This window comes from Heterocephalus glaber, unplaced genomic scaffold (assembly GCF_053883595.1).
Source record: "Heterocephalus glaber isolate CG9 unplaced genomic scaffold, H.glaber_assembly_v1.0 deba00001578, whole genome shotgun sequence".
Lineage (NCBI taxonomy): Eukaryota > Metazoa > Chordata > Mammalia > Rodentia > Bathyergidae > Heterocephalus > Heterocephalus glaber.
The window spans coordinates 150,988-174,826 of NW_028258359.1; the positions used below are offsets into that span (position 1 = coordinate 150,988).

General features: G+C 38.2%; 1 protein-coding gene across 25 annotated transcripts in view; it reads left to right on the forward strand.

The window, feature by feature from the left end:
- Positions 1-23,839, forward strand: part of Dock9 (dedicator of cytokinesis 9) — a 239,728-nt gene that overhangs the window by 115,264 nt on the left and 100,625 nt on the right. For all 25 annotated transcript variants that reach the window (XM_087193042.1, XM_087193049.1, XM_087193052.1 and 22 more), the window contains 12 exons: positions 2,782-2,856; positions 4,251-4,391; positions 4,980-5,180; positions 5,565-5,687; positions 9,158-9,240; positions 9,826-9,948; positions 19,156-19,235; positions 19,323-19,510; positions 19,635-19,700; positions 20,888-20,980; positions 22,612-22,735; positions 23,092-23,213. In XM_087193042.1, the coding sequence (XP_087049168.1) occupies positions 2,782-2,856; positions 4,251-4,391; positions 4,980-5,180; positions 5,565-5,687; positions 9,158-9,240; positions 9,826-9,948; positions 19,156-19,235; positions 19,323-19,510; positions 19,635-19,700; positions 20,888-20,980; positions 22,612-22,735; positions 23,092-23,213 (1,419 nt within the window). The remainder of the gene's footprint in view (positions 1-2,781; positions 2,857-4,250; positions 4,392-4,979; positions 5,181-5,564; positions 5,688-9,157; positions 9,241-9,825; positions 9,949-19,155; positions 19,236-19,322; positions 19,511-19,634; positions 19,701-20,887; positions 20,981-22,611; positions 22,736-23,091; positions 23,214-23,839) is intronic.

Sequence of the window (23,839 nt, forward strand, 5' to 3'; positions counted from 1 at the left end):
CATGCTTTGTTTTTATTTTGCCTGTTATTTTAGTTCTTTTGCTTCTTTTCATATGTTTACATCCTTAACTGGTCTTTTAATTATAAGGAACTCGTACAGTTTTCCTTGCTTTATTAATTTCTCATCTCCTAGCATAGACAACTTGGAACAAGAAGTATCTTTCAGAAGGGTACCGGGAATTGCATCTACATTAAGAACCTATTGCTGGGCTGGGGATTTAGCTCAGTGGCACCGCACCTGCCTCACAAGTGCAAGGTCATGAGTTCGATCCCTGGTACCAAACAAACAAACAAACAAACAAAAAAAGAACCCGTTGCTCTATGTTAGCTCTGAGATCACAGTCTTCGCTTTGTTGAAGGACTCAAGCAGACAATTCAGAAGTAGAATACGCTGTTGATGGTGGTGGCTTGCAGCACCTAGTACTGATGGCTTTGTTAGAAAACGTCATAAGCAGTACACAATATAAAATAAATTCTTTGCTTTCAGTTAAGTAGATTCTGTTTGTATAGGTTCTGGTTCTTTTGATGTGAAAAACTAGGAAAAGTGATAGGCAGTCTGAAGTAAAATGAAACAATCTCATTTCCCATATAGAGAGAGCCTGCCTCAGCCACAGGCTCATTTTTTCCCCTGAAAGCATGAACAGAAGATTTACCTCTTAACCTCCAGAAGCTTCAAAGCTCCCACAGTTAGTATTAAGATAAATTTCATTAGGGCCGGAGACTTGAGCCATCATTTTGTTCAACATTTATACTATAATGAAAGTGGGACCAGCTACCTTGCACAGCTAGCTAGTTAACAGCTGAACTAAAGTTAAGAGCCCAGCCCATTTCTTAGTATTCAAGTGGTCATTTTATTTAGATGTAAACAGTTGGTTAAATACAGTCATAAGACCTTGCTAAGGACCTATTCCTATTGTAACAACTTCAGGGCTGTCAAGATCAAGAGGATGCTTAATTTCTCATTAGTCTTGATTAGAGATGTGGTAGTAGACCTTACTCAGCCACCAACAGAGAAGACAAAACACCTTCTCCACCATGACTGTTACTGCCCCATTTTCAAGTGTTGAGATGTGACATATTCTTGAGGAAAGTAACAGATGATGCAGGACATTCTGTTCTGACTCCATAAACTTAACTATGGAGATTGGGAGTAACAGTGCTCTGATTGCCAAGAAGAATAGGATATGTATGTAGAGGGACCAGATGTGATAAATAATGAGATCAGAGATGACTTCTATTGTTTGGATGTCTTAGAAACCTCTTTTTTTCTTATGACCCACATCTCCACCCTCCCTGCCTGCCGCCATATGTCTCCTTCAGTGGTTTCTCCTCTCTCCATCTCTTCATTTTTGGAGCTCCTGGTCTTCTGTCCTCAGACTCACCTTCACACTCTCCTCAGAAAATCTCATCCACTCCCAAGACTTCTCTTCCCTCCTGCACTCTGAAGGTTTTCAAGTCCCTGTCTCTAGCTTTCCTCTCCACATAGTTCTCAAGTCCCATACCTTTAGCCATCTCCTGGATGTTTTCAGTTGGAAATCCTACAGGCAGCCTCACACTCCACCTTGTGTATCATCCTTCCCTGAAGTTTGCTCTTTACCTGAATTATCTATCGCCGTTAATGGAACCATCATTGATCAGATTAATCAAGACAGAAATGTGGGATTTGTTGTGCGCCTTGCTGTGAGCCTGGGAGACTGTTGTTCAACCCATGAAAGGTACAATGGGCCTCCTAGTCGTATCCTATTTAATCCTTTGCTTCATCCCCAAGGGATGTTTCTAAAATGCAGAAGTCATTATTTTATTTTATTGTTGCTTAAACTGTTAGAATGTTTTCAGTTCTGAATGACATCACCGATCCTTAGCATATAAATCCCAGACTCATTTCTTGTTTTCCCCTCCACACCCTACCATTCAGTTGTATCCATCGACCTAATCATTGCTGAGGTTTGACTTGTCCCTTTCCACCTGCGGCTTTCCTCCTATACTGCTCTTATTTCCTTCCTTGGCCAAAAGTGCTTGTCCTTCAAGAGAGGCTTTCCTCTGGGAAGTCTTTCCCAATTGCTACCCCTTAAGTCAGGTGAGCTCCCACTATTCCTTACGCTTTGCCATTCTTACTACTTGAGTATCCAGCTCCTCTCCAACTGGTGTTCCTTGGGGTTAGTAACTTTTTTCATTCATGTGCCATTGCCTGACACATTGTAGGTGCTCATTTAATATTCATTGGATGAATCAGCATCTTACTGTCCTTCAAGATCTATCCTGGTTCTTTTTCCCTCCCATTTAAAATGTATTGCTTTCTCTTTCTCTTCTTGTACCCCCAGTCTTGACCCTATTCAGTCCTTCATACCATCTGGGCTCATTTCTGTCCTCAGTGTCTGTCCATGTATCCTTTCCAATTAACCAAGGAGGTTCGTGCTTCCTTCTGGCTAAGTTCTGCCCCTTTGTTCAAAACCTGTCCTACATTGCAGTACTTTATGAAGGCTTTCTTAACAGTTTTGAAGTCTAATCATTGTCTTTTGCTTTCTTCGGGTTGTTTTTGACTCACAATTGGCTGTCAATCCCAGAAGGGCAAGGATCACATGTGAACTTGGTCCCTTCCACACACCATTTGTTTATATGCTGCATAGGCCGTGGTATATTCCTGTTTGTTGAAATGCAGCTGTCTCTTAGGGGTAAGGCAGGGGTGTCTAATATCCCCGATCTTTGGGATGGGATAACTTTCAAATGTAGCTCTGTTAAAAAGCATTTTGTTAAATATCATTTTTATTTATCTTGTTATCAGAGTACCAGAGAAGCAGAAATCAAACTGAAAAGTGAAAGCAGAGTTAAACTTTTTTACTTGGATCCAGATGCCCAGGTAAGAACTATTTTAATATGTCAAATATAAAACTAAGAGGATGAGAAAGAGATCTTTGGCATTTGTTTATTTTGTATCAACAAGCAGTGTAATAATATAGAAAATTTGAGGAAAAATAAAAACAACCTATATTTTCATTGTCATACCATATTTATTGTAGTTGATATTCAATAGATTGTTGAATATTAATAAAGATTTAGCCAAGGACATTCTCAGATCCACAAAAGTTATGTAATTTACCCATTAAAATAGCCAGAGAAAATAGCAAATATCACTGCAGACACCCAGGAGGCAGTGATGATTTCTGACTAGCCCGAGTTCAGTCCTAGATACAAACCTGGCAGCGTATGCAGCCTACCTCAAAACCAAACCAGTGCAGCCAGGACCTTCATGTCTGCTCCTGACAGTAAGCACCTCACAGAGCTGCGGAGAGAGAACATCCTGAATATTCCCTTCTTCATTTGTGGTCTTTTTTTTATATAGACATTTTTCTCCCATTTTACTTCAGTATGTATTTTTCTATGTTTCTTCACAGGCCTGACTTCACACGCATGCGTGCTTGCATGTGCATTTTTTTGGGCAGTTTTTGCTTATTTTGGTATTGTGTATATAATATAAAATTTACAATTTTAACAGTTTCTACATTTAAGTTCTGTGGCATTAAATACATTCTTATTATTGTACACAACTACCACTGTTTGGTTTTTTTCTTTTCTTTTGGTACTGGGGATCAAACTCGGGTCCTTGAGCTTGCGCAGCAGGCGGTGAAACCACTGAGCTAAATCCCCGGCCCACCACTCTTTGTTTACAGAAGTTTTTCATCTTCTCAAATTGAAATTTCATCAAGCAGTAATTCACTGTTCCTCCTTTAACCCAAATCCCCTGATAACCCCTGTTCTACTTTTGGTCTCTATGAATTTACCTATTTTAGGAACCTCATAGATGTGGGCTGAGATTAAGAGTATTTGTTCTTTTGTGTATTCTCTCACTTAACATAGTATTTTCAGGGTCCATCCATATTATCAGAATTTCCTTTTTTATGGCTGATTAATATTCAATTGTGTATATGTATACAAATATATGTGTATGTGTATATTTATCATTTTAATGTATTTGTACACATCTGTTAATGAACACTTGGGTTGCTCATTACCATAATTTTTAAGCCCTATATAATTACCTCTTGAGTAGGTGTATCATTGTTTACTTGACCATCACTATGAACTGTTTGTAACTATTATAAACTATATGAACTTACTATACAATAGTAATACTATTATAAATAATTAGCATATATAGCATTTCTGTATTTTAGGCAGTTTTTCTGGGTACATTTATGATGGAATATTTAAAAGGGAACATATGTATTTATCTATGTACATTTCCTTTTGAAGAAGCTTGACTTTTCACCAGCTGAGCCAGAAGTGAAGCCATTTGAAGAGAAGTTTGGAAAAAGGATCCTTGTCAAGTGCAATGACTTATCTTTCAATTTGCAATGCTGTGTTGCTGAAAATGAAGAAGGACCAACTACAAATGTAATTTTCCTCTTTAAGAATAAAGATTTTTTTAATGTTCAAAGATCCCAGATGTGAACATCGCTCATTTACAGTGCAGTCTGCATTTGAAATCCTAGTTGCCAGTACCAAAGAAGTGGAAGGTTTAGATCAGGATATTTATGGAGGTTCTTCAGCCTTCGGGGACAGGATGTTTGAGGACGTTTGTGATGTTTAGGGAAGATAGGTTTATGCTCAGGGTTCCAGGTGAGGATTTTATCCTAAATTAGTGATGGCGAACCTGTTAGATCTTCCCGTGATAACAAACAGCCTGCTGTGGCACGTGTGCCATAGGTTTGCCACTGTTCTAGGTGCTTGAGGAAGAGCCACAATCGTTTTCTGTGGAGCATACATTAAGTACCAAAGCACATAAAGGTAAATAGTTGTTTTGTTTTAAAAATGTTTTATAACCTAATTCTCTATGTGATACAAGACAAAACTATTTATCTCTAGTAGTAATTTATGGCAGCAGTCTATAAATAGGTCTCATCATTTTTTCTTTGATATCAGCATGTTTTTCCCCAGCTGTTTGATCCGGAGTGATGATCTGAATTGTTCTGTTTTATTCAGGTAGAGCCTTTCTTTGTTACTCTGTCCCTGTTTGACATAAAATACAACCGAAAGATTTCTGCTGATTTCCACGTGGACCTGAATCACCTGTCAGTGCGGCAGATGCTGGCTCCCACGTCCCCAGCTCTGCTGAATGGTGGCCAGAGCCCACCTGCCCTTCAGGATATCCTTCATGCAGCCGCCATGCAGTATCCAAAGCAGGTAGGGATCAGGGCCCAGCACGTGTACTGCTCAGACTTACCTTGCACATGCTGTAGAAATACATTATAAACCCAGAATGAGACCTTGCAGTGCACAAGTAGAGTAATTTAGAGTGTTAATTATGTGGACAGTGTATGTAATTAGACAGGAAAAGCAAACCGAGGAAGTAGTGGTTTTGATTTCTCACCTCTTCTAAGCTTTCTCCTTGTTGTCTGCCCCACCAAATAGACTTTTTGAGCAGATGATAAACTATTGCTCTGCTCATCAATTTGGCATTGCATTCTCACAAGTTGTACTGTTTCACTGTTTTTTGCTGCTTTAATGGGTATGGGATTTGTTTAATGCAGCTGTGAATTCTACTAACTGAGGAAAACTGTCTCCTAGGGAATATTTTCAGTCACATGTCCACATCCAGATATATTTCTTGTGGCCAGAATTGAAAAAGTCCTTCAGGGGAGCATCACACATTGTGCTGAGCCATATATGAAAAGTTCAGACTCTTCTAAGGTATGAATGGCTTTAAATGCTTGGTGATAATGAAAGTCAATCTGAAAAAAATGATTTTTTTCAAAATATAAATGCTTAATGAATTCAAACGTAAGGTATCCATATTTATAGTCTAAAATATGTAGAATACTTAACATACATACATTTCCTCTCTGTTTAACATTATGGGTTCATGGAGGGCAAGGATAACTGGGAATCCAGAGCTTTGTGGATGCTAAGCTCCTACTCTGCCACATAGGTACAACCCTTCTGTGTCCAACTTCTAATGAAAGTAGCCCCACATGTAAATAGAATATGTTTCCCTAGTCTGTTCTGACATCATAAAATAGTTTGCAAAGGAATTACTAGCTTGATAGTAAACTGTCTGTCAGAAGCGTAGACAGAGTTCATTTTACTTGTTGTGTTTCTTGGGTTCTGGAGTTGTATTTTGGTTCATTTACACTTACATATGACATTGGAGTTTAGAGATCCCCTTGGCTCAGAGGGTCTGGCCAGTGGTGTCAGTGGTTCAGGTCCACCTGGTTTTTGTTGGAGGGAGGCAGGGCCATGGTGACAGAGGTGCTGTGAACTTAGGGAAAACACAAGATATATACTTGCTATATTTTCCAAGTAATGTTTAAATATATTTGCTATATTTTTTAAATAGCCATAGAATAAAAAGTACCATACAGTTTAAAAATACTGGAAATCATCTAGTCTAAGACTTCTTTCATTCTTCATAAAGCTGAGACCTACAAAGCCTTAGTAATCTGCTCAATGTCCCCCAGATAGAGTGGCTGAAGGACACTTGACTAGTCACTTTCTAGCACATCATGCCAGCTGGTTTGAGTAAGCTACTGAGTGCTACTGTCCTTGCCAGTTTTATATTTTTAGGGTTTTTAGGAAATGTTTTAAGTGATCATCTGAAAGATGACATGGATACATTGACAAGGATAGTCAGCCACAGGAATAGACATGTCAGAGGCTCTGATCAAGGTTTACTGAGTTGATTCAGAGCATCCTTTCTGTGTCCAGAGATGCAGGCTGGTCAGTAAGGAACAGGTTCTGGAAATCATAAGTCCTGGGTTCAGATAGCCCAACTTGCCCCGTACTTTGGACAAATCACATCACCTCTCTAGCCCCTAGATCATTGGTGGCAAACCTATGGCATTTGTGTTGTTTTTCTTTTAAGACAAAAGATGTTAATGTATAAGTTGTTTTTTCTGAACTAAAATCTCAGTATTCAGGTTTAATTGCAGTGTTGGCATTTTGCAAAAAATAAGTGGGTTTTGGGTTGCAGTTTGGGCACTCATCTCTAAAAGGTTCACCATCACTGTCCTAGATTTTCCATGTGTTGGTGCAAAATAAAGATCAAATAAATAATGAATGAGATGATGCTACAGACCATGAATCAAAGAAAGTATATAAGGCATCATTATTTTTGATGGCCCTAGTCAACTAGAGGCCCATTTGCCAGGTCTGTTGCTTCAAAAACTAAGCCTTTTTTGCTAATAAAAGCTGGGTAAAGTCCAGTTCCTAGAGAGAAGCCTTTTTTTTTTTAAAACCAAGTCTATACAACCTTAGATAAGAAGCTCTTTTAGTGCTTTTGTATTTTGATTAATAACCAACGAAGGCCCTAGGTAAGATCTCCTCCTCGACCATGTTTGCAGCACACTTGTAGGACCCATACATACCAGTGTTGTTATTTCTGCCACACACGTAAATGAAATTTAACCTTACTGTGCCCCAGTGTCCACTGACTATTCCTTCATTGTTTATGGAGTATAAAGATCTTCCATGTGTGCATTGTTGGTGCTTTCATTTCTTTCCACCTGCCAGCATTACAGTAGGAATTAAGACTTAGTCATTTCATGTCACCGTAGTAGTTTTGGTGGAGAAATTATTTTTTTCTATCAGAATTGTCTCTTTATGTTTTCCAAGATGAGCTAGAATGTCATTTGGAGTGAGTTTTCATTTTCATTTTGTAGGAAACTTTTATGAAAAGTCTCCATAGATATCTATTTTAAATAGATTTTTTAAAATAAGATGTGGGGCTCAAAGGGCTACTTCCCTCTTACTTTCACATATATATTCTGTTTGCACTCTTGGTAAGTCTTAGAGCTCAGACTTGCTTGCAGGAAAGTGTAAAATGTAAAATTTTATGAAAATACTTCATTTTACTCCACAGCATACTCATTACTGTTGAATCTAAAATTGTTGAACCTGAAAAATTTAAATAAATTGACCCTCTGGAAAGATTCAGCTATTTTACCCAAAAACTGTACATACCCTAGGCCCCACTAAATCACCCAGGCAGGGCTGAACATAGACTGCTAAGAGGAGACAGCAGTACTAGATGATCTCCTGGGATCTGTTTCAACCAAAGATGTATTTTCCAGTTCACTTTGAAGTAGCAGCTCTCACAGCATGATTGTAGAAGGATCATAAAGTTTTGCAACTATAGGGGATCATGAAAAGTACTGCCCAAGGCCTTCACTTTTCAGGTGAGAAAAACAGAGCCTAGAGAGGCTTAGTGCCCTGCGTACACAGCTGGGCTCCGTTTGGCTTAGAGACAGATGGCTCTGTGGTTTTACTCCGAAGTCTCACCCCTGTTGGTGCACATGGCTCACTAAAGACCTTGTCAGAATACGGATTCTGATCCAGGAGTGTTGGGGCAGGCCCCAAGATGCTGCATGCTAACAATGATGCTGACTTGGCAACTTGGCAAAGCGCAAAATCCATTTGACTTTGATGTTATCAGGTAGCATAAGGTATTTAGCACTATCTGACTCAATCAGGCTAACAGGGCACTATCACAGTATAGGCAGATTTGAAGAAATTCATTGTCATCTGCTTTAGTAGTAGAGGCATAGTTGATTAGTAATAGACCTGCCATAAAAACATGTTTTTTGGACAAAAGCAAATATACTTTGTTGTGTACTATAGTTAATCAGTCAACTCACAACAACAAAAAAATTGATCATTAGGAAGTAGCAAATTATGGCAATTCAAAACTAAGTAGCTATGGATAAATATCCTCTCAAGTGCACAAACTAGTACACTTTAAGTATTGTGCTTAGTGCGTTTGTTAGTGTTCTCATTTGAATTCTGGCAATATGTTATATTTTGGCATGGATATCAAATATTAGAATTACTAATAACTCAGTGGGTTTACAATTAAAGTACCCCTTAGTCAAAAAAGAAGTGTAAGTCTGTTAAATAGCATGTTTGTTACATTCATAGTCCAAAGAAAAGACATGTATTTTGGAAACAATGCTCAGTCTATATTTTTTACGAATCTTTCTCAAATAATACTTTAAATAAAGAAGTCTGCACTGAATATGAATCCAGCCAGTCAGTGCTGGATTTTTCCATGCAGTTGATGCTGTGGCGAGAGCTTATTGAATGAATGTGTAGTGATGGCTCTTTAAATCTTAATTCAACTGTCCAGGGGATGCAATTTCTCACAGCTGTATTCTGATGTCTTTCAGGTTGCTCAGAAGGTGCTGAAGAATGCCAAGCAGGCATGCCAAAGACTAGGACAGTACAGAATGCCCTTTGCTTGGGCAGCAAGGTAAGTGGAATGTCCTTTATAGCATTCGTATAGGTATAGATAGATAGATAGATAGATAGATAGATAGATAGATAGATATGTAGTTTAATAGGCTTATTCTGTTTGTTATCCAGAGTCAAAGAAGATTTGAATATGTGAAATTGAAGGTAAACAAGCCTCAAGTCTGAAAATCATTTAGCAGAGGCAGAGAGGAAAGATGCTGGTCAGAGAGCAGCCATCTACCACTGGCAGGGTGGGCAGGTTTGCTGCAGAGAGATCCCAGGTCCCACCACCTGGCACCAGCCGAGAATGCGTGGTGACCCCAGGGGGCTGCAGTGGCCTCCATCTGTGCTTTTTACTTCTTAAGCGTCTGAATGTGTATATTGTTTCTCAGCACAAACATGTTTGATAGAACTATTTTCTGTGTAAATTGAGTTAGTTGTGTTCATCCTCATTAATATTTTCCCACATTTTTAGATAATGAGATTTCTGTTGGCCAGAGCCAATGGAATAATAATTAGTCTCTGCATAGAAACCAGAGTTAAATGATGGATTTGTTTTGGTCTTTTGGAAACTCAGTTTTAAAATGTTGCTTTGCTATTTCAGGACGTTATTTAAAGATACAGCTGGAAACCTTGACAAAAATGCCAGGTTTTCTGCCGTCTACAGGCAAGACGGCAATAAGCTATCAAATGACGACATGCTCAAGTTACTTGCAGACTTTCGGAAGTGAGTTTCAAGGTCTTACATGTTTCCACACCTGAGAGATACAGAGTGGGGATGGGATACGACAGGGTAGCTAGCAGTCATACAGTTGTTTAATTCATATGTCACAAGGGATGGGGGAGTGGACACAGAACATTTTCTCAAGTTCTGGGGAAGGAAGAAAGGGTTCACAATTAGCAGAGTAACCTGGTTGATTTGAATTCTGTACCAGATGTTTTGGGTGGTGCTATGAGGGGTGGGTTGGGGACAGAGATGAGTCTAGTGAGTAAGGAGACAGTTAAGGGAGCTCTGTCAAGAGATGAGACAGCAGCAGGCAATGCCCCTGCAAGAGGAAATAGGAAGGAGGGGCTAGTTCAAATCACAGCAGATAGGTATAGTTCTGGGTGTGGCTTCCTGATTGGATGTTAGAGTGGAAGAAGGGAGATATGGATAGATATCTAAGATAGACAATTTCTAGGTTTCTGACTCTAGATAAACTGACTCATTGTACCATTCCTGCTGTCTAAATTTCCTTCTTATAGAACACCAGTCGTACTGGATCAGGGCCAACCAGAGTGACCTCATCTAATTATTACATCTTCAAAGACCCTGGTTCCAAATAAGGTCCCACTCATAGGTACTGAGGATTAGGGTTTCACCCTATCTTTTTGAAGGACACATTTCAGTCTATAACAGCGAGAAGAGATAAAGTAATGCTCTGAGAAGAGATAAAGTAATGCTCTAATGTCTCATACAGCTGTAAGTGGGTGGAAGTCTGTATGGCCTGAGGGTGTGTGGTTTTAACTACTGTGCACTGTAACAGCTCCATCCTAATGAGTTCACTTCTGAACCTATGAACTTGATGTCCTTTGCTGGGGAGATGGGTTATAGGGGCTGTTTTTCTGAGACTAGAGCTGAAGACTCAGAAGACAACATGAAAGACATCTCCAAGATCTAGGTGCTGTTTTTTCAATGCCATCAGCACTTTTCAGTCTTACTTTTTTAATGTAAAAAATAAAATATCAACATATACCAGCTTGGTTGATAAGATGATCTTAAAATTAATATGGAAAGAGGGCCAAGAACAGCCAAGGCAGTTTTGAAACAAAAGAACCAAAATTTGGAGTCTTATCTGGCCAGATTTTAAAAAAAGAGGAAGAAGAATCTAAACATGGCTGTGTCAATAGGCAGCTTTAGCCTTCAGTGATGTGGAATCTCTTTGTCAAGAATTTTTAAACAGAAAAGGGAGGAAATCTTAGATGGAACAAGGATCCTTTTTAAACTGATGAAGGATTCTCAAGGTCTCTTTGATTATGTGATTGCACAGTTTTTGAATCTCAATCTTTTCCTTATTTGGGGTTTTAATTAGAAGTACAGCCTTAACTTGCTATTTCTAAGCTAGTTTACTTCCCTGTATGAATAAAGTTTCCCAATTCTGCAACAGGACTGTGTATTAGCTGGCTTGATTCTGAAGAACCTGTCCCCTGCTCATTTAGGTCATTGAAGCAGGGATAAATGAGGCAGTGAAAGATGAGGGTGCTGTATTAGCCTCTGTGGCTTCCTACACCAGCAGCCTCTGGTTGCTGAAACCATTTGGCAGTAGTATTCCTTGGACAGGACGAAGGGCTTGCTGAGAGAGTACACTTGGATCCCTGTGAATGTGCTACAATTCTTGGAAAACTAAAAGAACAACACTTATTTTTATATTTAAATGGTAGCGGTTCTTACATTTATAAATACACGTTCATTACAGAAGTTTTGGGAAATACAGAAGAGGAAGAGGAAGAAAAATGGCTTACCTCTACTTTTAGCTTTCATGGAAGTACTCAGTGTAGTTAGGTCATGCTAACTGTGTAACATTTCCTTGCATAATAACAGGTCTTTTCTGAAGGTGTAAAACATTTTTGTAAACCTCATTTTTAAAGCTCATTACTGAACATTATGATATGCCATTGGGCAGGCAGGCCATAGATTAACTCTTTACCTCATTTTTGGACCTTTAGCATGTTTCTAATTTTTAGAACTACAAATAAGAGCCACAGCATATTTATAAAATCTTTCCTTACTGATAGTGGTTAATGTATCATACATAGTGTATTGTCATACAGTAGTAATTGTCTTTTTTTTTTGAGACGGGATCTTGCTCTGTAGTTCAGGCTATCCTTGAGCTCACTGTGTAGCCCAGGCTGGCCTTGACCTAGCAGCAATCCTCCTGCTTCAGGCCTCCCCAGTGCTGGGATTACAGACGTGCAGTTGTCATTTTTAACTTGAGTTCCAGTAAACCTTCAGCCTTCCTTATAAATAACAAGATAATACTTTGAAAAATTAGCTACATTTAGTTAAATATATCTCAATAGATTACCATGCAGCTCTTTTTTTTTTTGTTTTTTTTGTTTTGTTTTGTTTTTTGAGACAAGGTTTCACTATGTTGTTGAGGCTGGCCTTGAACTCATGGTGATCCTCCTGCCTCAGCCTCCTGAGTGCTGGGATTATAGGCATGTACCACCACACCTGGCCCATGCACCTCATAATAATCCTGATGTCGAATCTGTATGAATTTAGAAAGGTGTTAAGGAGGAAAAAACTATCTCTGTGGCCTTATTTTAAAGAAGAAACTGTTTTATATATTTCTTTTTGTATACAAATAAAAAATGGAGGGGCCGGGGATTTACCTTAGTGGTTCCACCGCCAGCCTCGCAGGCACAAGGTCCTGAGTTCGATCCCCGGTACCAAAAAAAAATTTGCACAAATAAAAATGGCTAGGCACATAGCTAGCAGGAAAGATGGACAGGCATAAAAATAGTCATGTAGGATATATACCAAAATATTAATCATGGACATCTCTGAAGGATGGGTTTATGGATGGTTTTCATTTTCTACTTTATAGCATTCTGTTACTTTTTTAAAACAAATGTTTACTTTTATATTCCGGGAAAATAATGAAGATTTTCATATGTGACAGAGGTTGGAGCCCTTTTCGGAAGTTACTCACTGGGTTGCTTAGTTCCAGCTTCCCATCAGGACAGGTCTTTGGGGGTAGCCCTGATCACAGACAGGGGAGTGGGACTTCACAGCCTGACAGCAAAGAGCGCAACCTTCAGTGGTCCAGAACACAGGGAGACACAGTGTGTGGGCTCTCTCACATCACACCCCATGCCTGTGCTGGCAGGATGGATTTATTGCCAAGAGTGTTCCAGCTGACAGCTAAAAGACGCAGTAGCACTAGGGACACTGTTCTCATAAGGATTCAAGCAACATTGACATCTACTCCCTGTACTGTTCACAGTACTGTAGAGTTAGGGAAGTAGAAGATTTGTTTCTTTTTCTTTTCTGACCTTAGCATTGCTCTTTTTATCTCCTCTTCATTTTTTTAGAGCAAAGAATTTCCCATCAGTCACCTGAGCATTAGTTTCAGTCCAAAAACTATTGTTTCTGCTGCTGTGATTTTATAATATATGAGAAAAATTTTCCAAAGCTGCCCTAGTCTTTCCAAAATTTCTGCCAAGGCTGACAAGCCATTCTTCCCTTCTCCCTTGCAGTGATTTCCTGGGGGCGTGTCCCAGGTGTAGTAAGAAAGTGGTTCTGTCAGGTAGGCAGTAGCACTGGTGTATATGCTCCAACAGATACTTAACATAAGAAGAGAGACTTGGTGTTTTACCTTAGGTTTGCTCACAGTGGTACCTTTTCTAACTTCTGCAGGAAATATGAAGGCATGAAGGCAAAATATTTTCTATTTAAAGACTATTTTCTTTAAAATGTGTCTTTTTATGTGCTACTACATTGGTAGTTTAAGTAATAATACTATTAGGGTCTTTGCATATACATCTGTGTTTGTTTGTTTGCTTATTTTCTTTGCATCCAAATTTTACATTCTTGCTCTAATTACACTGAACACAAGCCAGGTGTGGCCACTTGACTTTCTTTAAACACATTGTGGATGTTGACTTCACCATGCTCTTCCCTCTGACCAAATTGTGTTCCCTTCCTACCCTGTCAGGCAATACATAGACATCAAACAACACATCCCCCTTTTTCATGTTTCAGAGCCCAGTCTGTAGCTCATTTCCATGCTAGGCAGGTTCCTTGGCTTCTCTGCCCGAGTCTTCTTTTTAAGGATGGATAGTAATGGTCCCTCCCTCCTAGGACTGTCCTTGGGAATAAATGAAAAGATGTTTAAGAGTACCATTTTGCCACTATGGATTGTGCTGTCATTCCTTTATTACTTTTCAGTAGATGCAGACACTCTGCCTTCTGATAGAGGTTTATACCCACTCTGTGACACTAATTATCATCATAGGCCATAAGTAGTTGGCACTGTCTACTGAGTTTTGAAGACTGGAATCATATTTATGTTGTACCTGTGGGGCTGAGTATAGTGCACATTGTAGCTTATCTGAAGCATTTGATAAATATTTATTGGATTTTCTCATGGAATAAGTTCAATTATTTTTGTTTAACCAAAAATATATCAAATTTCTTTCAATCATATTTAAGTTTATTTTTTTTGTGACACCAAAGATTTTTAAGGAATATTTCCTTTTACAAAATTTATATTTACCACTATAGCAGACCCAAGCATTCCTGTATTGCCAGTTAATCTTTTTAATCTAGGGAGTAAAGAAAGAAGGCCCAGGCTGCAGACATACACAAGGAAGGACCCCAAGTGTGGAGAAAAGGATGACTGCCAGTTTGTACTGTTCCCCTTCCCTCTGTGGAAGTTGTTGGGTCAGCAGGAATGTGTGGGCGGTGGGAGAAGAAAAATTTTCTGAAGGAAAGTTTGAGCCTCCTAGGTACATACAGAGAGTAGTGTCTGGATGCCAGACATCATTACACTTACCTAATTGATCTCACACTTACCTAATTGATGCAATTTAAGATGGGTGTTGTGTCAGTATTATTTTATGAATTTTGCATAAAGTATACATACTTCGTAGCATTAAAAACAAAAAGCCCAAGTCAGACCCCAGTAATGAGAGAATTCACTGTGTGTAACACAGACACGCATAATAGGAGTGTGGAAATGCATGTAGAAAAGGTAGTTGAATTCTGTTGTGTATGAGGTTTTGACTTTAATAAGCAAGGTCCAGCAGAAACCATAAACTTCTGAAATAGGTTTAAGGTTATGTTTTTGAAAACTTAAAGCTGGTAGAATAGCTTTCACAGCCTATATGGTACAGAACTTAGCTCAGGTCTCTGCTTGGAAATAATGCATCTGTAAAAGCAGCAACTAGAAGAAAAATGTCTCAGCAGAGAGAAGAAAAGAATAAAACATATAGCTAGACACGGGAGTACATATGCATTGTAGAAAGATTTCCAGCCAAGGTTATTTAATTAAAATTAGTTTACTTAGAAGTCCACCTCTCTCAAAAATGTAAAATGTGTTTATATGTAATAAACATTATTTCTAACTCAGAAGCAGGCACAACTTTACAATTTTTTCTGTAGTTTTGTGGAATTTGGTACTTATGAGACATTACAGTATTAAATTGGTCAAATGAAGAGATGAAGCAAAGAATTTCATCTCAAGAGAATGTGTGCCTGCATAGAAGCTCACACAACTGAGGATTAATTCCTCTAAAGAGCTTTGTGTAAAGGAAGTGCACAGTCCGTGGGAGGCAGTTGAAGTTCACAGGAATTGACTGTCGAGAACACTACTGACCCTCCTCCTGCCAGTGGGCCCAGAGGCAAAATGTAGGGTTATGCTGGGCTGTATCTGGAGGTCTCTTGGACAGAATCTTAACCAAAGGCAGAATGTATGAGAAATAGACTTGCCTTCCTGACCATTATATCTCTCAGGATTTCAGTGAATTCCTCGTTTAAACTCTAGTGTAAACAGAAGGCAAGTGAAAATGAAAGACCCTGAGAGAAAGAGATTTTGCAACTTAGAGCTGGGGATGGAGCAAGATAGATCAATTCAACACAGTTTCTGGTAGTAAGGAAGCAAAAATTTAGGATCTTTAGGGAAGTCCTGATTCAGACAAACAAGATTCTGAGATACACCAAAAAGTTACATGTGAGACTGCTTAATAGATAACATTAATGTAAGTGGAATGTTAGAAACAAGAGATAGGAACTTTTTTTTTTTGGTACCGGGGATCGAACTTGGGACCTTGTGCTTTTGAGGCAGGCCATGGAACCACTGAGCTAAATCCCCTGCCCTGAGATAGGAACTTTTAAACAATGAAAGTAAAACCAAAAGCTGAATACGTTGTCTACTGAGCTTTGATGTTACTTGCAATGCTCTAAAAGAAATGATTTATCTCTCACCGCAAATAAAACGTTTTCATCAACCCTTCCTTAACTACCAGCTCCATACTAGTCAGACCCTGCTGTTATTCTTTCTCATAACACCTCCACCATCCCCAGTTGCATTCTTTAAGTGTAAGAGACATTTTTATTTATGTGGGCATTTCTTCATGTGTCAAATAATTCTTCAGAATGCAAGCTTTCCAGTAGCAGGAGCCATGTCAATGTTTGCTTGCCATAACATACTCAGTGTCATTTTAGTGCCTGGCTTGTGATCGGTACTCAATAAAAGGAGAAAGGAAGGAACAGAACAAGGAAATGGCATTTTTCTCCATTTCAAATGCAATACACTGGCTCTTCCAGACACTCAAGCAGAGAATACAGTATTTGGTCAAATCCAATGCATATGTTACCCAAGCAAGTGCAGCAAAACAAGTTTTTTACTTTTGCTTTGCCAGTCAAAACTAATTCTGGAAACACTCTGATCAGAAAATTGTCTTGCTCACAACCCTCCTGAGAAACAAAATCAGTAGTGCACACATGTACACATACACACACACACACACACACACACACACACACACAGAGATGAGAAGGTTTAAAATGAAATATTGGCTTACATGATTACGGAGCCTGAGAAGTCCTACAGTCTAGAAGCTGGAGAACTAGGAAAGTCAGTGATATAGTTCAAAGTCTTAAGAAATGGAAAACTAGTGGTATGAATATTCTAGTCTGGATCTGAAGGCCTGAGGACCAGAACTATGAAGGCAGAAGATGGCTGTCTCAGCCTATGCAGTCAGGCAAGGGAAGGGTGAATCCAATTCTGCTTACCTTTGAGTTCTACTCCAGCCCTCAGCCGTTGAAGGAGGTCCACCTCATTGATAAGGACCATCTGCTTTTCCCAGTTCAGCAATTCCAAAGCTAATCTCTTCTGGAAACACTCTCACAGATACCCCAATAGATGTTTAATCAGACTTCTGGGCATCGTGTGACCCAGTCAAACTGACACATAAAATTAATCATTACAGTCATTAAGATTGATTTTGGGAAAGGGAAGAAAGGAAAGGAAAAAGTATGAGAAAGAAAAAAAAAGAAAACAAAGTCTGTGTAAATAGGGAAGGGTGGTGGGGGTGAAGGGCACATAGGTAATGGGGAAAAAAATAAGAACTAAGATACATCATGTTCAGGTACAAACACCCAATGATAAATGTAAATGTATTGTATACCTAAAATGTACCAATAAATATATATTTTTTTAAAAAACAAAGAAATGATTTCTCAGGTGGCTTATGAAGAACCATCCAGATGCATTCTGTTTTCTAGGAATAGGTCACATTATGATGAACTAGTCATCCTAATCACGTTTCTCCTCTCTTAATTTGGGTTGCTCAGCTGGTGCAGTAGAGGAATGCAAAGCCCTCAGCAGAATGTACCATAGGTATATACCATGATACCCTCTGGACAAATCAGAGAAGTGTTTATGTATTGAGTGGGCAGTTCAATTGTGGGAATAATCAGATGCCAAGGGGAGTGATTAATATGCTGGTGTCTCTTTGTAAATGGGCCTCTGGGGATTTCAGAAAGAGCCCGTTCTTAGCAATAGTCCGTGCAATATCTTCATTGATGATGCTTAGGAGAATATAATGTGCTGATTAAATGTCTTCATGACATAAAGCTGCTGAGAAGACCTAATATGTCAGATATTAGAACTTGAGTTTAGGGGGATTTTGATCAACTAAAAGTGGCTCAAACAAAAAGATGATAGGCTGGGGATTTAGCTCAGTGGTGCCACCGCCTGTCTTGCAAGCGCAAGGTCCAGAGTTCGATCCCCAGTACCAAAAAAAAAAGATGATAAAATTTCATCAAGGCAAATGTAAAACCCTATTCTGAGGTCCAAACACAGTTGTATAACCACAGGTCAGAGAGATGTAGCTTGATAGTAAAAGCAAGTAAAAACAGATTTAGGAGTTTTAGGTGATTATAAATTTAATGTAGGTCACTAGGTACGTGTCTACCAAAAGTTAGGGCTTTTGGGCTGCATTAGTAAATAAATTACTGCTCGTACCAGATAGCTGTCCCACCCCAGCTGGTCATACTGTACCATCGTGCCTAATCTGTGTAGGTCTAGGTACCTAGATTTAAATGGCACATTCTTTTAGAAGAGAAGTGCCATTGGGGGAAGGTACAAAGGTGCTGAGAATGGAGGACTTCAGAACGTGTGGTAGCTACAGGTGTTTGAAAGATTAAGGAACATAAGCAGCCGCCTTGATGAGCAGAAGTTTCAGAGAAGCCAATTTCACCATGCTATGAGGAAGTGCAGCCAGGTATTGAAATGACTGTGTTGGAAGTTACCTTGGCACCAGAAAGGTAGCAGTGGTAACAGTGTTTGTCAGGAACATCAGAGGAGATCCTATGTTGGATGGAGCCAGGCCAAATGCAGATAGTTTCATTGAGCATCAGCTCTGTACTCAGCATTTTGCTAGCCAGTGGAGTCAAGATGCTGTCTAGTTGGGCATGTTGATGATTCTAAATAAGCCATGTAATTATGGTGAGGCTGGTGTGCTTCAGAAATGCTTTAATTTTAACTCTTTTGGTGATACTCTTTATGTAAACCTGTGCTGTGCAGCACAGTAGCTGTAGGCCTTGCTTGGCTATTGAGTGCTTGAAATACAGAAAGTCTGAATTAGGATGAGCTCCAAGTGTGAAATACACATCTGGTTTGAAGACTTTTTTGCATATTATTATACTGATAACATACCAAAATGATAATATTTTGGATCATTTGGGTTAAATAAAATGTAGTATTATAATTAATTTTACCTGTTTCTACTTTTTTTTTTTCATGTGGGTACTGTGAAGTTTAAAATTGCCCTTGTGGGTGTCATACACTGGAATGCACTTCTCTTAGAACTGCTGCTCTAGGATTTAGGTTTCGCAGTTTACCTAATTTATAAATGTTTGCTTTTTCTCTTCTTTTGTTTGTAGACCTGAGAAGATGGCTAAACTCCCAGTAATTTTAGGCAATCTAGACATTACAATTGATAATGTTTCCTCAGACTTCCCGAGTAAGTGTTCTTTTTGTTTAATAAGCACACAAAACTTTTGCTTGGCTGGTTTTTCTCTTAGTTTGGACTGTTTAAATATCTTTTCAGATTATGTTAATTCATCATACATTCCCACGAAGCAATTTGAACCCTGTACTAAGACTCCAATCACATTTGAAGTAGAGGAATTTGTACCCTGCATACCAAAACACACTCAGCCTTACACCATCTACAACAATCACCTTTATGTTTATCCTAAGTACTTGAAATATGACAGTCAAAAGTCTTTTGCCAAGGTGAGTGTGCAGGTTGCCAGTTCATTCTTGATATCAAACTCTCCTTTCGGATTTTGCTTCCTAAATACATATTTATATATCCTGATTTTTTTTCTTATTTCTGTTTCTTTAAACATTGCTACAGGCCAGAAATATTGCAATTTGCATTGAATTCAAAGATTCAGATGAGGAAGACTCTCAGCCCTTGAAGGTTTGTGGGGTTTTTTTTTATGTATACTATAATTATCTGTATTCTAATTTTTCCATTTTAGAAGAAGTGCACTTGGATGATGCTATACACCTAAGGTAATTTTAAAGCATTGTAATTGATAACAAATAAAAAACTATGATGTTAATGTGTACAACCACATATGCTGAATCTTACAGACTATTGAATACCTAAGTCCTTAGTCCTAACTATCTTTTATTATTCTCTTCAGGGATGAAATTTTCTATATATATTCAATTCAGTAAACACTGATTTTGCACCTACTCTGAAAAAGGTATATTGTGGGTGCTAAGAATTATGTAATATGAATAATATTGGTAATGGAAATAATAATAGATCCACAGCAGATAATCTTTATTAAATGTATGTTGTAGTAGAAAAGAAATGATAGCAGTAGATTGTAGGTAACATTCACTGAATGCTGCTCATATTCCAAGCACTGTTCTTTTTTGTGCTTAATTCTTTTGATTCTCATAATAGTCTTTTGAGTTAGGTATTATTTAGATACATCTTTTTAGATGAGAAGATGAATGCACAGAATTAAATAAATTGCTCAGGGTCATATATGGGAACTTGACTTAAATCTAAGCAGTCTAGTTCCAGAGTCCAAATTCTTTACTAGGTTAAAATATCTTTCTAAAAAGGGGAGGAGACAAAGGTGCAAAAAGGAATATAATATTTATCCTTAATAAACTACAGTGAGAAACACAGTTGTGAGGGAAACTCCTGGCACCTAGAAAGTACTGAAGTAGTTTTTTGGACAAAACTGAAGAATCAGTGTATAAAAATGCTGAGAAGACACAAGAGAAGGAGTTAACAACTTCTTAAAGAATGCACATGGCATTGCTTGGTGCACACAGAGGCAAAGCTTATTTGGACAGAGGGATTGTTTAAGCAAAAGTGTGAAAGCATGAAAGGGAACAGTAAGCAGAGTGTCACCCAGGCATGGGTGAGTAGGAAGGGGAGCAGATAAGTGTGCCTAGAGATGCCCTTGCAGGTGACCTGGACCCGAAAGTTGAAAGTTAGTGGGCCTGGAGTCTCATAGGCAGGGCAAGTCTACCCAAGGTTTATCCCGGAGAAGCACCACTTTCTTTACAGCACATCTGAGTTTCATTTCTTACTCTACTACTGAAACCCTGGTGTTTTCCCCTTGTTAACTCTTATTTTAGTGCATTTATGGCAGACCTGGAGGCCCAGTGTTCACAAGAAGCGCCCTTGCTGCTGTTTTACACCATCACCAAAACCCAGAATTTTATGATGAGGTAAGTGGTGTCCTCAAGAGAAGACTCAGTTTGACCAGCTCTAAGGGAGACATCAAGTTATATGTCTGACATAGCAAAATTCAAGAGAAGCTATGTACCACACTGGAATTATAGCAATAGACCTAAATCAAGTATTTGTTTTACATGGTTTTCCCATTATTGAAGTAACATCTTTATTGTTAAAAAAATTAAAACTTAGCCAGGGATTTAGCTCAGTGGTTCCGTCTCCTGCCTCGCAGGCACAAGGTCCCGAGTTCAATCTTCGGTACCAAAAAAAAAAAAAAAAAAAAAATTAATACTTAGAAAATGTAAGTAATACAGAAAAGAAAAAGTGATAGATCAGTCATTACTACCACAACTAATATTCTGGCAGGAATTTCGTATTTGTTGGACCTGAGAATCTTCCTTTTTTAATCTTTGGGGTTGCTTATATAAAAGTTGAATATGCGGTTGACTCTTGAACAACCTCAGGGGTCGGAGCACCAACATGCCTTCCAGCAGTCAAAAATACATGTCTAACTTTTGATCTCCAAAAACTTAACTATTAGTCTGCTGCACTGGAAGCCTTATCAGTAACATAAATAATGGATTAACACATATTTTTGTGTCTTGTGTAATATATGGTGTAAAATACTTGAGAACTATGAGAGATCACTTTTTACTGCTATGCACAGTTTACTGGAGAGATACTGCTCATGTAGAGATGATGAGCATCACGCAGCATTTTAAGTAGATAGTGAACAACACCACAGTAGTGACAGGAGGTGGCCATGAAATTGCAGTATGTACTGCAGTTGATTTTATATAGTTGTAATTCAATATTGCATCTTTATATTTGTTTACATTTTTCTTCACTGTGAATGGTGCCATGTACAATCTTCAGTGTATCTCAAGTTTTGATAAATTTTAACTTTCATAATAGATTTGTATGTGTTTTATGGTTGTTAAATGATAAAATCAGTTTTTATATACATATATTTTATGCATTGATGAAATACCTAACGTTCTCCTAATTTTTTTTAGTATTTCCAGGCTATAATTTGTCTGCAAGTGTTTTTAAATTGTTGCGAGTCTCAGGGGTAGAGTGTGTATTTAGCATTTGTGAGGGGATGGCCTCGGGATCCAGCACCATAAAACAAAAACAAAGAACTGAGATATATTATGTAAAGGTACAAATTCTCAGTAATGAATGTCAGCATATTGTACACCTAAAGTGTACCAATAAAATTAATGAAAAAAATTAAAAACAAACAAAATCCTGCATGTAAGTGGACCCACGTGAGGGTCAACTAGTTCAGTAAAACTGCCATGTGAATCCTACTTTGCAGTGTTCTGCTCTACTTTTTCATATGCTGAGGCTGTGTTAAGTGGGTAAAGTAGTTACTGTCATGTGTTTTCCGATACTTTTAGCAATGAAACAACCAACAACCCTTTTCTGTTTCTGATCAGTGAATTCATGATTCATTTCTCTGTAGGCACAATTTACAGCTCAAGTGTCTTTGAATGCAAATGTTAAAAGCAGTTGGAAAAGAAATTCACATTCGTGCATCTGGTGACACATATCTCTGTTTTTACCAAAAATTTTTGATCTTTATGAATGTAAGAAAAGGTTGGTTTTTGTGTTCCTGCAGATTAAAATAGAATTGCCCACCCAGCTTCATGAAAAGCACCACTTGTTGTTCACATTCTTCCATGTCAGCTGTGACAACTCAAGTAAAGGAAGCACAAAGAAGAAAGATGTTGTTGAAACACAAGGTTGCGAGTTTCATCATTCCTTTGATTTTTTTTTTTTGATAATTTACACATTAGATTCTTAAATTGTATTTTGATCCTGGATTTGCATTTTTTTGTGAAAAGACATTTCAATTAAATTTTACGTAGCACAAAAATAGCATCCCAGGGTTGCATATATGTAAGCTTTTATAAAATAAAATTTTAGAATTATAGTCAAAGAGGCCAAAGTACATTGTAGAAAATGCTCTTCAAAGACCATATTCAAGAGCTTTTTACAATTTGTTACTCTAATTGATATTTAGTTATCAAAGTCAGACAATTTTGTATTAGCTTTTGTTATACTTACAGTGAATTTTTTTGTTTTTTGTTTTCAACAGTTGGCTATTCCTGGCTTCCTCTCCTGAAGGACGGAAGAGTGGTGACTAATGAGCAGCACATCCCTGTTTCAGCTAATCTTCCATCTGGCTACCTTGGATACCAGGAGCTTGGGATGGGCAGGGTATAGGATTTTAAGATTGGTTATCCCAGTTCCTTCAGAAGAGAACAAGGAAAATAACAAAGCAGACACTGGATAAGATAGAAACCTATTTCTGCAAAGTAGTCATATTCAAAGTTGAGTTCTTAAGGTTATACAAACTACACTTCCAGCTTAATGTAAATCTATTTTTTTAAAATCCCTCACTCTCATGGTAGCTCATTCTGATTCATGAAACCTTAGTGTCCTCAGGTTCCTTTAATTAGTCTGTTGGCTTTACATTTTTTTAGCTATCTTAAATTTTATAGACTTCAGTTTTGTAACATGCTTAGGTAACTGTTCTTTTAATGTATCTCAGTACTTAAATAATGGCAAATTTGTCCATATTATGGACAAATAATAAAGTATTCCAAGAGAAAGGCAAACCATACAACTTTAGGTAGAATTCTTAGTCTGAACATAACTTAAAATGAAGGGCTCAGAAGTTAAAGTATCCATAAATGATTGACCTTTAGGCCATATGGAGAGTACCTATGTCCTATTTGCTATGTCTGGTACTTTGTACTGTCTCTTTCAGAATCCTGAACTCAGTCTGGTAAAAATACTGGTGAAATAGGACCCTTTCCTTATTAAATGGACAGTAACTCACA